Source organism: Pinus tabuliformis, chromosome 5_1 (assembly GCF_031772625.1).
Source record: "Pinus tabuliformis cultivar Carrire ecotype Pingquan chromosome 5_1, CPIR1, whole genome shotgun sequence".
Taxonomy (NCBI): domain Eukaryota; kingdom Viridiplantae; phylum Streptophyta; class Pinopsida; order Pinales; family Pinaceae; genus Pinus; species Pinus tabuliformis.
Window position 1 is genome coordinate 945694224 of NC_142305.1, and position 13899 is coordinate 945708122.

General features: G+C 40.9%; 1 protein-coding gene across 2 annotated transcripts in view; it reads right to left on the reverse strand.

Moving 5' to 3' along the window:
* Positions 1 to 1919: 1919 nt before the first annotated feature.
* The window catches only part of LOC149167897 (uncharacterized), a 402638-nt gene continuing 390658 nt past the window's right edge, over positions 1920 to 13899 (reverse strand). For both annotated transcript variants that reach the window (XM_089433237.1, XM_089433236.1), the window contains exon 15: positions 1920 to 2408. In XM_089433237.1, the coding sequence (XP_089289363.1) occupies positions 2333 to 2408 (76 nt within the window). In that variant the 3' untranslated portion in view covers positions 1920 to 2332. The remainder of the gene's footprint in view (positions 2409 to 13899) is intronic.

The window sequence follows — 13899 nt, forward strand, 5'->3', positions numbered from 1 at the left end:
AGCATTGGTTTGACTAGTTATGGACCAGCGAAAACCCACTAGTATAAGACAAAACTTGCCAAATTCAGCTGGTTTTACTAGTACAGTCCCACCGCAAAAATGAAAAATAATTTTGAGAAGCAACACATACAAAATCCAGTGTTCAGTAATTAGTGCGTTCATGGCTCTAGCTCCCTCTTTCTCGCTAATTATAGATGAAACTATTCTCTACATCCATTATTTTACTATGTTTTCAAAAATCGCCTATGGCACATTCAGGAAAGTTTTAATCACATCCAACATGTAGGCATGTAGTGAGGATTTTTCTCACCTTCTAAACCAACAACATCATGTATTATGCACTCAAACATTATAGTTATTAAACATACAAATTACAATTGGAGATGATATTATCTCGTGAATCATACTGATGCATATAAATTTTGAACATGCTTGCACAAGGTAATGTCTTGAACATTGGATGAAGGAATGAGAACTGTCCAATGCATAGTGGTTTTGGGGATTTCCAGTGAGAAATGCCCATTCAACCTAGTTTTGAGTAGTGATAACCTGAATCTATCAAACACCAACCAGTTCAAGGCAAAACTGGTCAAAAGCATTGGTTTGACCAGTTATGGACCAGCCAAAACCCGCCAGTATAAAGACAAAACTGGCCAAATTCAGCTGGTTTTACTAGTACAGTCCCACCCAAAAAATGAAAAATAATTTTGAAAAGCAACACAAACAAAATTCAATTTTCAATAATTAGTGCGCTCATGGCTCTACCTCCCTCTTTCTTGCTAATTATAGATTAAACTATTCTCTACATCCATTATTTTACTATGTTTTCAAAAATCGCCTATAGCACACTCATGAAAGTTTTAATCACATCCAACATGTAGGCACGTAGTGAGGATTGTTCTCACCTTCTAAAGCAACATCATGTATTATGCACTCAAACATTATAGTAATTAAACATACAAATTACAATTGGAGATGATATTATCTCATGCATCATACTGATGCATATAAATTTTGAACCTACTTGCACAAGGCAATGTCTTGAACATTGGATGAATGGACGAGAACCCTCCAGTTCATAGTGGTTTTGGGGATTTCCAGTCAGAAATGGCCATTCAACCTAGTTTTGAGTAGTGCTATCCTGAATCGATCAAACACCGACCAGTTCAAGAAAAAACTGGTCAAAAGCATGATATTATCTGGACCAGCCAAAACCCACCAGTATAAGACAAAACTGGCCAAATTCAACTGGTTTTAGTAGTACAGTCCCACCCCAAAAATGAAAAATAATTTTGAAAAGCAACACAAATAAAATTCAGTGATATCTTAAACCTTAATTTTCATCTATTTAATGACGTCTTTCGCCTTCTATCTTGGATAGACTTGCAATAGGTTTCACTACCACAAAATATAGACACTGATATTGGATTTTCAGGGAATCGAGTCAATGTCAAGCATACCCATCTAGAGAATATATGGGATTTAGATTCAGATGATTATGTAGTTTGATTTGATTGTACTTATAATATGATTGTTTTAAAACTCCTATGATCATTTAGACCCTCAATGTTCATGTGTTTTGGTTCAGATGGTGCCTTTTTCCTATATTGGCTCTTGCATTATATATATATATATATATATATATATATATAAACAGTTTGCATCTGTGGTGTCTAATTGTTTACATTTGCATTGATCAAAATATGAATAGATGCTCAATTGCTGGTTTCAGTTCAGGTTCTGATATCTATGGCACAAGTTCATTTCAAATGGTTTTTTGAGATGAGTGACATTGACTCTCTCTGGCTTGTGAAATTCAGTGTGTGGCACCTATGGTGAATTTTATGTCTATATGTTATAATTCATTTAAAAAAATTCTTACATACGTATCGCGTAAATTTGTGTACATTCTCAGTATCAAATGTTAATAAAAACGAGATTTAGTTCAAAATAATGAAGGTTACACCGAATGTAGAAAAAATCTGAATAATCCTGTTATAACGTGAGCTTGAAATGAAATTTCGCAGTTTCATGAAGAAGATTCACAACTAAACATTTTTTTAAATTACAGAGAAATGAGAACCCTCTTGTGACATGCTATGATACAGATCTGGGAAGTGAACCTACAGATTCTTGTTACAAGTAAAATCATCAACTTCTTGATGACATTCTTGGCCTTCTGCCCTTGGCCTTGAATATAGAATATTAGATGAACAATTCTTTCCCTCGTAGATTGGACTGATAAAATACAAAAACTCGAATTTACAAGAGGAGGTTCCCTGTGGCATTGAATGTAAGTTGCCTTCCGATATAATCAACATCAATTACAATATTAAACACAGCCCTGTTCTATTAAAGCTTGAGTGATTCGCAAAAATGCCGCAATGTTTGCTCCATGTGTCAATGACCTGTAGGAGGAAGACAAAAAAAACCATAGTTAGCAGGATGTAAATTTGTGCACAGCAAAAACAAAACGCAACAACCTTCAACTGATGCAAAGAAAATGAAAAAAATTCAGATAATTCAATGCAAAGGCCATTTCTTCATCATTCTGAGTACTATAAATTACGTTTAATACACAAGCAATAGCGATCCATATATAGACTACCATTCAGAGATTGTAGGACATTTGGAAACATGGACTCTAAACTCTTTGTCTAGAAGCTCTCTTAGAATTTACAGCACAGCTTCCATTGTTCGAAAAGCGAGGACCTTAATTCCAGTTTCCATTTTTCTTTCACTGCAGTTAATGAACCCTTTCCTCCAGTCTCAGATTGAACAGAAAAACTGAGAGGCTATAATATTACCTAGTTTTATCCATAGTTTTAAAACTCCGACTCCGACTCCGACTCAGCCAAGGGTCGACTCCGACTCTGACTCGGTATCGACTCGGCCGGTTCGATTTCAATGACTCGGCCGTTGTAAAAAATACATTAAATATTTAATTTTTATAAAAACACATAATTTTAAAGATTTTCATTCATGTTTCCAAACACACAGCATTAGAATATAGATAGAACACAACATATGATCAAAGTAGGCTCATGAATATATCCATTATATCAAAATGGCACCCAGTGCATTGTCCAATACATAACGATGATGATATAGAGATCAAAACAAAAACACATAACCAAGGAGGCTATAAATGGCCTCTACAACAAAAGTCTGTGACCAGTACTACTGGCTACTGCTAGAGTTGCCAACATCATCTGGCTCAGTGTTACTTGGGAGCAGGAGCGAAAGTGGGGAGCGAGAGCGAAAACGGGAGCGGGAGCGACATTTTCAGAAGCTCCTGGTTTGGGAGCAAATCCCAGAGGAGTTTGACAACCAATGTCACTAACATCAAGGTACATAGAGGGATTGGTGCTCTTGATTAAATACAAGTTCCATACCCTAATACATGACAACATTCAATGGAAACATTGCAATCCTCCAATCCTGAAATCCTGAAAAATTGATAAGTCTGCTGGATTTTGAATGAAATCTAAAATTCTACTTTCTCCATATGAAATCCAATGAGGCCGAAACCACTCTCAAACATCCTGAGTCATTTCATGGTAATGTTAAAAATTTAAGTAAAAGGATGAAAATGAAGATTAAGGAGAATGTCACTTTTACTTTAAGAATTTAACATTACCATGAAATTTGAATAGCATATCAATAGTAGAGAGCATTTGAGTGTGTTAAATAGGGTTTGGGAGGGGGAAATGGACCCCAAATAACATTTAACTAATTCATAAAACACATTGGAGTCCAAACCAATCAGCAAACACCTTAAAAAATCATTAAAAAATTGTTAAATCGTTGTTTTACTGTGGTTACAGGCCGCTGTTTGTGACTCGGCCGAGTCAGCCATGACTTGGCCAACTCATTCTCTTCTACCGAGTCACTCCTGAGGGCAACAAAACGGATCAACTCGGCCGTTTCGGTTTCGAAACGGCCGAATTTTAAAACTATGGTTTTATCCTAAGTCACCGTGTTCGTGTTCATGTTCGAGTTTGGTAACCTTGAAATTTGAATAAAGTTCGGCACCTAAAATTTTGTTGATAAAATTCGGCATAAAATTTGACATATAAAATTTGAAATATTATATACAAGTTTAAGCAGGCTGAAAACCACATGTCGCCACAGTTCTTCAGAAATATATCATGTAGATTACCCAATAAAAAGCAAAAAATCACCATTAACTTTCACTAAATCCATATAGACAATTACAAATTATTCCGCCGACGATACATCACAATGGAATTATATGTTGATTAACAAAACTATAAATTGACAAAAAAATAATAGTTGTTTTAGTTAGTGAATTCTATTAATTGAATTGGACAAAAATTCATTATTCATCCTAATGATTCAACCCTCTCGATGGGTTGGTTGACAGAAACATTACTTGAAGAAGATTGATTATTGTTCCCATTAGAAAAGTCTGTCAATCGGATCAAAAACCTTTCTCATTTTTTCAATGATTCCAAATGCCCTAGTGGCCTAGTTATCCAACTTCCCGGTGGCTAGTTATCCAACTCCCAAAGGCCCGATTATCTCACCGGTTGGTGGTGGAGTGAGTGAGTGAGGTAGATTTTCGCGTGGCGCCAAGTTTTATTCTCAAATTCATTAGGGTTACCAAACTTACCATTTTTTTTTATAATTATAAACGATAGAAAAATGCCGAACCACAAAACCCTGAAATGAACTTCAATGATTTTTTGGCAAATTTCATCGAAATTGTTCATGTTCGTGTTCGGCATAATGTTCGGCGAACATAAACGAATTTGTTCGAATTATTTTGAGGTTCAACGAATTTCGAATTCGAAGGATTAAATTCGCCGAACCCGATGACTTAGGTTTTATCCTAAAATTTCCAGTTTGAGTGGAGCACAAAAAAAAATAGAACACTGCAAATCAAGATATGGTACTTGTGACTCAAATGAACAGAATGACAAAAGGCAACCATAGGTTTTCAAAGACCCTAGGGCTTCACAAGTACATAGCACACTTCTTTATTAAGTGTGCATGTCGGTGGTGGTAGGATTCCTAGGGCTGGAGAGTAAGAGGCAAAGAAAATGTTATTGTCCAAAAGAAGATGACTTACTATAAATAACCCAACTTGCATGATTCATCTTTAATGTATTGAAAGATAGCTACTATCACAAATAAGAGAGAATGTTTTGGTATGAAAAGTACGCTGGATTAAAACCTAAGTTGCACGAAATGCCGAAATGTTTAGAAGTTTCTTAAAGGGAGATGGCCCGAAATGTGACCCCTGGAAAATGGAAACGTCCGCCGAAATGTCATATATATATATATATATATATATATATAAGTCAATATTAAATAACACATTATCTTGCAAGAAAAGAAAAAATGAGACATATAAATGACATTTTAGAAGGAAATCCAAATTTATATTAACTCCAACAGATGATTACATGATGCAAATATCCAAAATTAGCCTTTATAGATGAGGCTTTACATCAAAGACTCCAAAATGAGCCTTTATATCTAAGGATATATGCGCTGAAACTGAAATAGAACCTGAGTTAAAGAGAATTATGGCTACATTAACATATCATTACTAATAAAACTCCTCATCCTCATCAAAAAAGATAAAACAAGATGTTTGTTCAGCAGAAGAGGTGTAATGTTCCAAAATAGGGAAAATAGTGCTATGCAAAGCGGACAATAAAAATAACACCATAAAATTAAATCAGACCATCAGACCACAAAATTGGCAACCAAACTATGTTGTCTACTCATTTTATTAAATGGGAAGAGGTGTACAACAAGGTGTTGGAATGTGTGCACCTGGGCTTGCTCTAGGCAAGCTAGCAAAAGCCCAAAATGAACAATGGAACACCCTCCTCAAATTTGTTGGTAATCCGGCCCAAGAGTTGTGTTGTTACTGCCCAGAAAGGTGTTGTTGCCTGAAATGATCTGTTGTTAGAGCCTTCCCTGTTGCTCAGAAAATTTTGGGAAATTAATCCCAGCCTCTACGCAAGAAACCCAGAATAACCCACAAAGGAATTGGCCAAATGTTGACCTCGGAATTTTGGCCCAAATTCCCCTTAGCTCCTCTAGCTGCTGGCTGAGTTGGGACCCCTGTTTGACCCCTCAAATCTGCCCAAAAAATTCTATAAAATTAGGAGTGTGATCCTTTCCCAAAACCCAGAAAACCCCAAAAAGGGTTTCCCTTGGTTCCAACCTTCAAAAATTGACCCTTCACGGCTTGGCCCTCCTCCAATTTCGAATTTTGTTGCGGTGACTGATCTTGTCAATCTCTGCTCTCCCAACTCTAGCAATCCTCCTCAAATGGTCCTCCAAATGATCTCCCAGCACCCCAACTCCAAACTTCCCTGGATGGTGCTGCCCCAAAGAGTCTCACTCTAATGACTGCGCAGTCATGGAGGAGATGACGCAGTCCTATGTGTGATGAAATGAGAGCTGCATGTAGGATGGCCCTCTTGTTTGTAGATGCCCTCTATATTCTTGAAAATGATGAAAGGATGTTTCTGTCTCCCCAACTTCCTGGAGTGCCTCACGATATGATTGCACAATCCCTGCGTTGCTATAAATCCCCTTGCCACTGGTACTCGACTTATAGTTGCTGTAACTAGTCTCCCTGCTGCTACTACGAACTGAGATGAAGAAGAACTCCCTCCTAGGGCTGGCAGTCGAAGTCCACCGAAGCAAAGGGTTGAGATCTCTGTCAGAGACACTCGTGTGCTAAACAATAGAGTAACCCGGCTAAGCAGCTCGAGCAACTAAGATTGAGTTCAATATGTCAAAAGATAAGATGCTGAAATGAGGAGAGTTGCCTTCCTTACATAGATTTCGTGGAGCACTTTTCCCTCCATTTTCCCTCCATCGTGGGTCCCTCACTTAACCATCAATTTCCCCTCCATGCAAATTGAACTAGGGAATGCGTATTCTACTAGTGTGGGTGGCCTCCACGTACAAATTAACCACATCGAAATAACTTCTATTAAGTCTAGCCTCCTAATAAAACTGAATGGGCCCCATCACCTCCAAAATCAGCCCCAGAATGTAGAAATTAATCATGTTCCAAAACAATTTAGGAAGGGACATTACAAGAGGCAATTCTACTAGTACTTCCACTTGCATCACCACTGGCACAAATATCAAGAGCAGAATGAGAGAACTTTAAATATCAAGCACAGAATGATAGAATATGAGTGGCAAGACTTTGCAAATGAACACCACTTTCCCCATGACAAGTCCACCACTTATCTGGATGCATGGTCCTCCTCTCATCCAAAGCTGATATGTCTGCAAAATCCTCTAATCCAGCGGCAAAACAAGAAAATTCTTGCCTTACATCAGTTCGTAAAGAAGCTAGAAACAACCTCTGAAAGGTTTTCTTCACTCCATTGGACACCTCCTTGTCCTTATGTGGAGCCTTCCTCTTCCCATTACTTTCAGCAATGAATTCTTCATTTCAAAATTTTTCATTCAGAGCATGTGCCAAAGTGTGCAATGGAGTGTTGAAGCTACTCCACCTAGTAACAATAATGGACCTCACTTGTTCAGCAAAATCAAAATCCACAAAAAGAAGACTGGGAGCCTCCTGTGAAATAATTTCCACAGTTTTTTCAACCATGGTATCCATGCCATCATAAACCTCTCCTAGGAAAGGTTTCTCTATGTCTGCATCTCAAAGAAGATCAAATGCAGGTGATGTGAACTTGAGCAAGAAATCAATCTTGCTCCACCAATCTTCATCAACCAACACCCTCCTCACCATACTTCCCTTCTTTGAATCTACCTGTCTCCACTCAGCCCAAGTTGGACCCACCACCATATTCATTAATGCATTTTTAACTTCAATAAGGCGACACAACATGATGAAGTTTGAGGCATACCTTGTCTCAACAACTTTCAACAACTCCAATTTGAAGTATTCTCGATATATTGCTTGAAATTGGTGATGGTTGGTGATGAATTTATAACCTCCCTAGCCTGCCTTGTAACCGTAGTTTTAAAAACCGGGACTGTTGACCAGATCGGTCCACCTAATAAATCAGGTTTCAAATTGGAACCGGTCAAATCGGGATTGGTCAGATCTCAATGAACCGGTTTTAAAAAAAGTACATTAAATAATTAATGTTTAATGAAAAAAACTATTTTTAAGATTTAAAACCATGATTCCAAGCCAATAGAGACAAAATATGCAAATTTTGTTTATTTATATATGTTGATTTGGGGTAGCATCAGATGTGCTCTAGCCACGAAATTTGGTGGAGAGGTTGGGGCACATGAGATCTCCAATACCTAGAAAGGGTTTGGGTAGATTCTAAACAGATCAGGGGATATTAAAATAATTAATATTTTTAATGGAGTCCCTAAGTCTAAACTTAAGGAAAATAAAATATTAATGTGTATTAATATGAATTAGAGTGGTCCAAAAGACATGGATCAAGCCAGATCTAATCTTCGCCATTGATTAGGGACTTAATCTCGGCCATTGAGATGTCAACAGGAAAAGTATAAGAGGAGGCTTGAGGGTCACTTGGAGAGCACACCTGATGATCAGTCATTCTATTCTCTAGAGCGTGGTTTGCTAAAAGAGATAGAATCAATGATCGAGAGAGCCGCTGAGGGGCAGTGAGTACAGAGAAACAGAGAAGGTAGAGAGTGTGCGGGGAGAGCAGCGCAGCAGCCAAGGAGAGTGACGCAGAGCCAGCAACGGCTCACACAGGGCCACGTAGAGGTAGCCAAGCGCTGTGCAGAGCACCAGAGGGGCCAACGCAGCTGATGCAGAGGCTCCCAAAGCTTACGCAAGGCCTCCCAGGGCTAACACAGGCCTAGAAAGGCTGACACAGGCCCAGCGTGAAACAGAGAGGGGCTGACACAGTCTAGATTGGGTAGACGTTGGGGTTGCAGGAGCAGTTTTGTGCTGAGGAACTGCCAGAAGGATTTTCCGGGGTTTTAGCCAGGAGATTTCTCTCAAACTATGAGGTATAGTTGCTAAGGAAATTCTCTGTTGGGTAGGCCAGTTTCAACACCCAGATTGTACTTTGATATTGCTTAATAAGAAAACCCTCAGATAGCTACACCAGTTTTCCTGCATTGGGTTTTTCTGTGGACATTGGTCCAAAAATAATGGTGTCATGTGGTGTGTTTGTTCTTGTTTCTTTCAGTTGTTGATCTGTAATATGTTGAACATGCATTGGTGTTTATTTTCAGTATTCACTTTGTAAATAACTTGTTAAAGGAAAATAACAAGTAGGTAGGAATAACTTAGAAAAAGTGCATGAAGGGTTTCTAAACTAAGTAAATTTAGAAACTTCAACATGGTATCAGAGCGTGATTGCAAATCACAGAAGGACTAAAAGACATCAACTGAGCGGAGCAATAGCAGTAGAAAACAGCGGTGCCGAGGTGACAGAAGTTGTTTCTAGCAACACAAAAGCCAAGAAGTGTGACGCAGAGCCAGCCAGAGCCACGCAAAAGAAGCCAAGAGCTACGCAGAGCCTCAGGGACGCCAGCGTTGCTGACGCAGAGGGCCAGAGGGCTGACGTAGGGCATCCTAGGGCTAATGCAGACCCATCTGGGGTGACGCAGAGCCATCGTGAGGCAGAAAGGGGCTGACGCAGTTCACAGAGCGGTAGTTGCTGGAGTCTAGAAGGCTGCATGCTTCTCAAAGGTTGCAAAATAGCTTAAATAAACATTTTCATATAAAGAAACTGCATGTAAATTCTTACCATTTTCCTCATCTTTTGGCTGAAGGAAAAAGATGCTCTGAAACTCCTTAATTCTTGAGGTTTCTTCTTGGAATCTTGGTCTTTCTTATTTCAGCTCCTTGGACTTTGGTGCTGATAGAACCTCATCCTCATCATCATGAGGACAAAAGGTGCAGACTTGGCCATCTTCCTTCTCTGAGGGGCTTTCTGCACTATCCTCTTGTGTAAGGGTTGTTTTGGAAGAGGATGATGATGAAGGTGAGGATGGAGGTGAAGATGATGGTGAAGAATATGGTGGTTCATCACAATTCCCTTTTGAAGGCTTGTCATCATCTCCTCCTTTTCCTCCAAAAGAACCTTCTCCTTTTGAAGGCTTGGAGCTCTCACCCTTCAATCTTGAATTTCTCTCTTCATAGAGAACTTTCACCATGTGGGTCATGTCAAGGAATGCTTTTTTGAAAGAATTCTCATCCTTTGATATATTATCAACTCCTCCTTCATGAGACATGCTTACTAAAGCTTCAGGAAAAACTTTAGGTGAAACTTGTGGTGGGGATTGTAGCAAATGTGCTCTCCTTGTCCTTGTCCCAAATTGAGAACCTGTACCCACAAGCTTTCCTTCTCCTCTCTTAAGCCTCAACCTTGTAAGCAACGACCCGAAAAAACAACTCAATTACCAACCCACCTTTCACATGAAAAGCCGAAGACGATGAGCATGGCCAACATTACTGCTCGTGTGCTACCGAGTGGGGATGGAGTGAAGATGAAAATGGGCCACCCTACAAATGACCCAAGGCCATCCTTCAAGCAGACCCGAAGAAACATCTAAATTACTGGCCCACTTTTCACATGGAAAGAAAACCCTGCTAGACCTGCCCAAACAAGTATCCACGGTCACCCTCATATGATCCCACCTGTCACACCCCTACCTTGGCGATACTCTTTCAACTGCACGAAGGGGGGTGTCTCACCACCACCCGTTTTTCTTTTTAACAATACTCACAAGTCTGGACTACGCCTAACTTTCATACTTAGTTTATTTTTCAACTTTCCAAGTATTATTTTCGTTAACACAGCGGAAACATTCATAAAATACTCATCATCATTATCATTTTTAACATAAGTGCACAACAAATAATAAATAGGGAGGGGCAACTCCCTGTAATATGAGTTTTCCCAATAATAATGACAATATCATAATTTTACATAAACTTACAATCGGAGAGGAACCCGAGGTTCCAACTCTCAAAATCTGTAAATTTACATGTCAAGCTACACCACCGTGTAGCCTCGCCCTTTCATCGGGAAGAGGTGCCCACGAGCCACCTCCATATTCATGTCATTCATCTTTGTTCGGACTGCCCGTTGTTTAGCAAATATTGCAGAGTGGAGCTAGTGAGGTATTGCAGTGAGAACAGTACCTGACAGAGCAGGACTAGAGGAGTTGTTACCGAGGGTTTCTAGCCGAGGAACCTGGATCAACAGTGCAGTTGCACAAGACAATCAGAGTAGGGGGCATCTCGACAAGCGGCAGAAGGATTTCCAGGAGGGAAATCAAGACTCAGAGGGAGTCCAAAAAATAACTTCCAGATGGGAAGTAGAGACTCAGAGGAGTCGAACAGAGAACTTCCAGGAGGGAAGTAGAGGAGCATCATGGCACTACACGGGTAAGAGACCAGGATAGATTGGACAAAGCATCGAACTTCGCAGTCTGGAAGGTCAGAATCTTATTAGTGCTTGACAGGAATCGTGTCAAGAACTTCGACTTGAAGACAATAGCTATCCCAGTCGACCCAAATGATAATGACAAGTACGAGGAGGCGATGGCGAGGGCCAAGTGCATTATCCTTCATGGGGTCAAGCATCATGTGGTACCACATATAGCCAAGAAGGAAATGACAGTTGAGATGTGGGAGGCTCTCAAGAACCTGTACCATCATACTTCTGTGCAAAGAAGAATGCTGCTCAAGAACCAGATGAGGTTGTATTAGATAAAGAAGGGTCAAACGATTGACTCCTTCCTCGGAGGACTGAATGAGATCCGAGATCAGTTGACTGAAATAGGAGCGACACTAGATCAGGAGCTTATGGTGAGGACAACCCTGAATGCTGTCTCAGAAGAGTGGGAAGTGTTTGTCTAGAGCATCCTAGGCAAAGGGACTCTCCTACCCCGGGACAAGATGTAGGCAGCTCTTCGCCAGGAAGAGATCAGACGGTAGTCAAAGACAGGTAGTAGCAGCAAAGGGATCAAGGTTCAGCAAGAGGAGGATATGGCCCTAGCATCTGAGGGAAAGCAGGAGAAGCGGAAGAAGAAAGATCTCTCCAAAATCAAGTGCTTCCACTGTGGGGAGATGGGTCATTATGCGACCCAGTGCCCAAGGAAGAAGAGTAAAGGAGAGTCTTCCGAGACTAAGGCAACACCAGCACGGGCAGAGAAGGAAGTTTTGATAGACAATGACTATGCCATGAGTGCACACGCACCACTTGAGCGGAAGTGGAGAGACATCGAGCTGTAGTTAGGTGGACTACAGAGGATGAGGGGCAAGATCCTTGAGGTACCCAACCTCTTGTATTAGACCTTGCTACAGGAGCCCCGACGAGGAGCAGCAGGACTGGCTGGGTGGGTAGAGATGGATGCGGATGGAGCGGTAGAGAGAGCTACAGTGCAGGAGTCCCGAGACAGCGCAGAGCTAGCAGGCTGCAGTAGTGCGAGAGGCACAGGAGTGTTGCACTAGTGCAGGAAGGCACAGAGAGGTGTGCAACGGTGCGAGATGCAAGGAGTTGTTGCAGCAGCGCAGAGGTCAGAGAGAGGGAGCACTTGTCAGCGACAGAGGGAGCTTCAGCATCAGTGGGTATCTCTAGCCCAATAGGGAGGTCAGTTGGGAGATCTGTTACTTACTTCTCAGTAACTGAGTTGTAGTGCAGCAATGGGCAACACGATGCAACATGATGAGAGGAGGTGCAGTGCAGATGCAATGTTGGGAGGAAGAACCAGTAGCAGCATGGATGCAGAGGGAGCTGCCGTACAGATGCAACAGTGGCAGTGGCAGAACCATGGGCAGCAGTACAGGATGCAACAGTGCAGAGGATGTTGGGCAGGAAGCCATAGCATCAGCACAGGTATCGATGCTGGATGATCAAAGTAATACTTAGTGAGGAGTATTGCTAGAGCACAGTCCTCGCTAAGAGGGAGTGTTGATTTGGGGTAGCATCAGATGTGCTTTAGCCACGAAATTTGGTGGAGAGGTTGGGGCACATGAGATCTCCAATACCCAGAAAGGGTTTGGGAAAATTCTAAACAGATCAGGAGATATTAAAATAATTAATATTTTTAATGGAGTCCGTAAGTCTAAACTTAGGGAAAATAAAATATTAATGTGTATTAATATGAATTTGTGTTAGAGTGGTCCAAAAGACATGGATCAAACCAGATCTAATCTTAGCCGTTGATTAGGGACTTAATCTCAGCCATTGAGATGTCAATAGGAAAAGTATAAGAGGAGGCTTGAGGGTCACTTGGAGAGCACACTAGATGATACACTAGATGATCAATCATTCTATTCTCTAGAGCGGGGTTTGCTAAAAGAGATAGAATCAGTGATCAGGAAAGCAGCTAAGGGGCATTGAGTACAGAGAAACAGAGAAGGCAGAGAGTGTGTCAGGAGAGCAACCAAGGAGAGTGACAGAGAGCCAGCAAGGGCTCACACAGAGGCAGCCAAGTGTTGCGTAGAGCACTAGAGGGGCCAGCGCAGCTGACACAGAGGCTCCCAAAGCTGATGCAGGGCCTCCCAGGGCTGACGCAAGCCTAGAAAGGCTAACGTAGGGCTAGCGTGAGATAGAGAGGCGCTGACGCAGTCAAGATTGGGCAGACGTTGGGGTTGCAGGAGCAGTTTTGTGCTGAGGAACTACCGGAAGGATTTTCCGGGGTTTCAGCCAGGAGATTTCTCTCAAACTGTGAGGTATAGCTACTAAGGAAATTCTCTGTTGGGTAGGCCAATTTCAGCACCCAGATTGTACTCTGATATTGCTTAATAAGAAAACCCTTAGATAGCTGCACTGGTTTTCCCGCATTGGGTTTTTCCGGGGACATTGATCGAAAAATAATGGTGTCATGTGGTGTGTTTGTTCTTGTTTCTTTTAGTTGTTGATCTGTAATATGTTGAGCATGCACTGGTGTTTATTTTCAGTATTTACT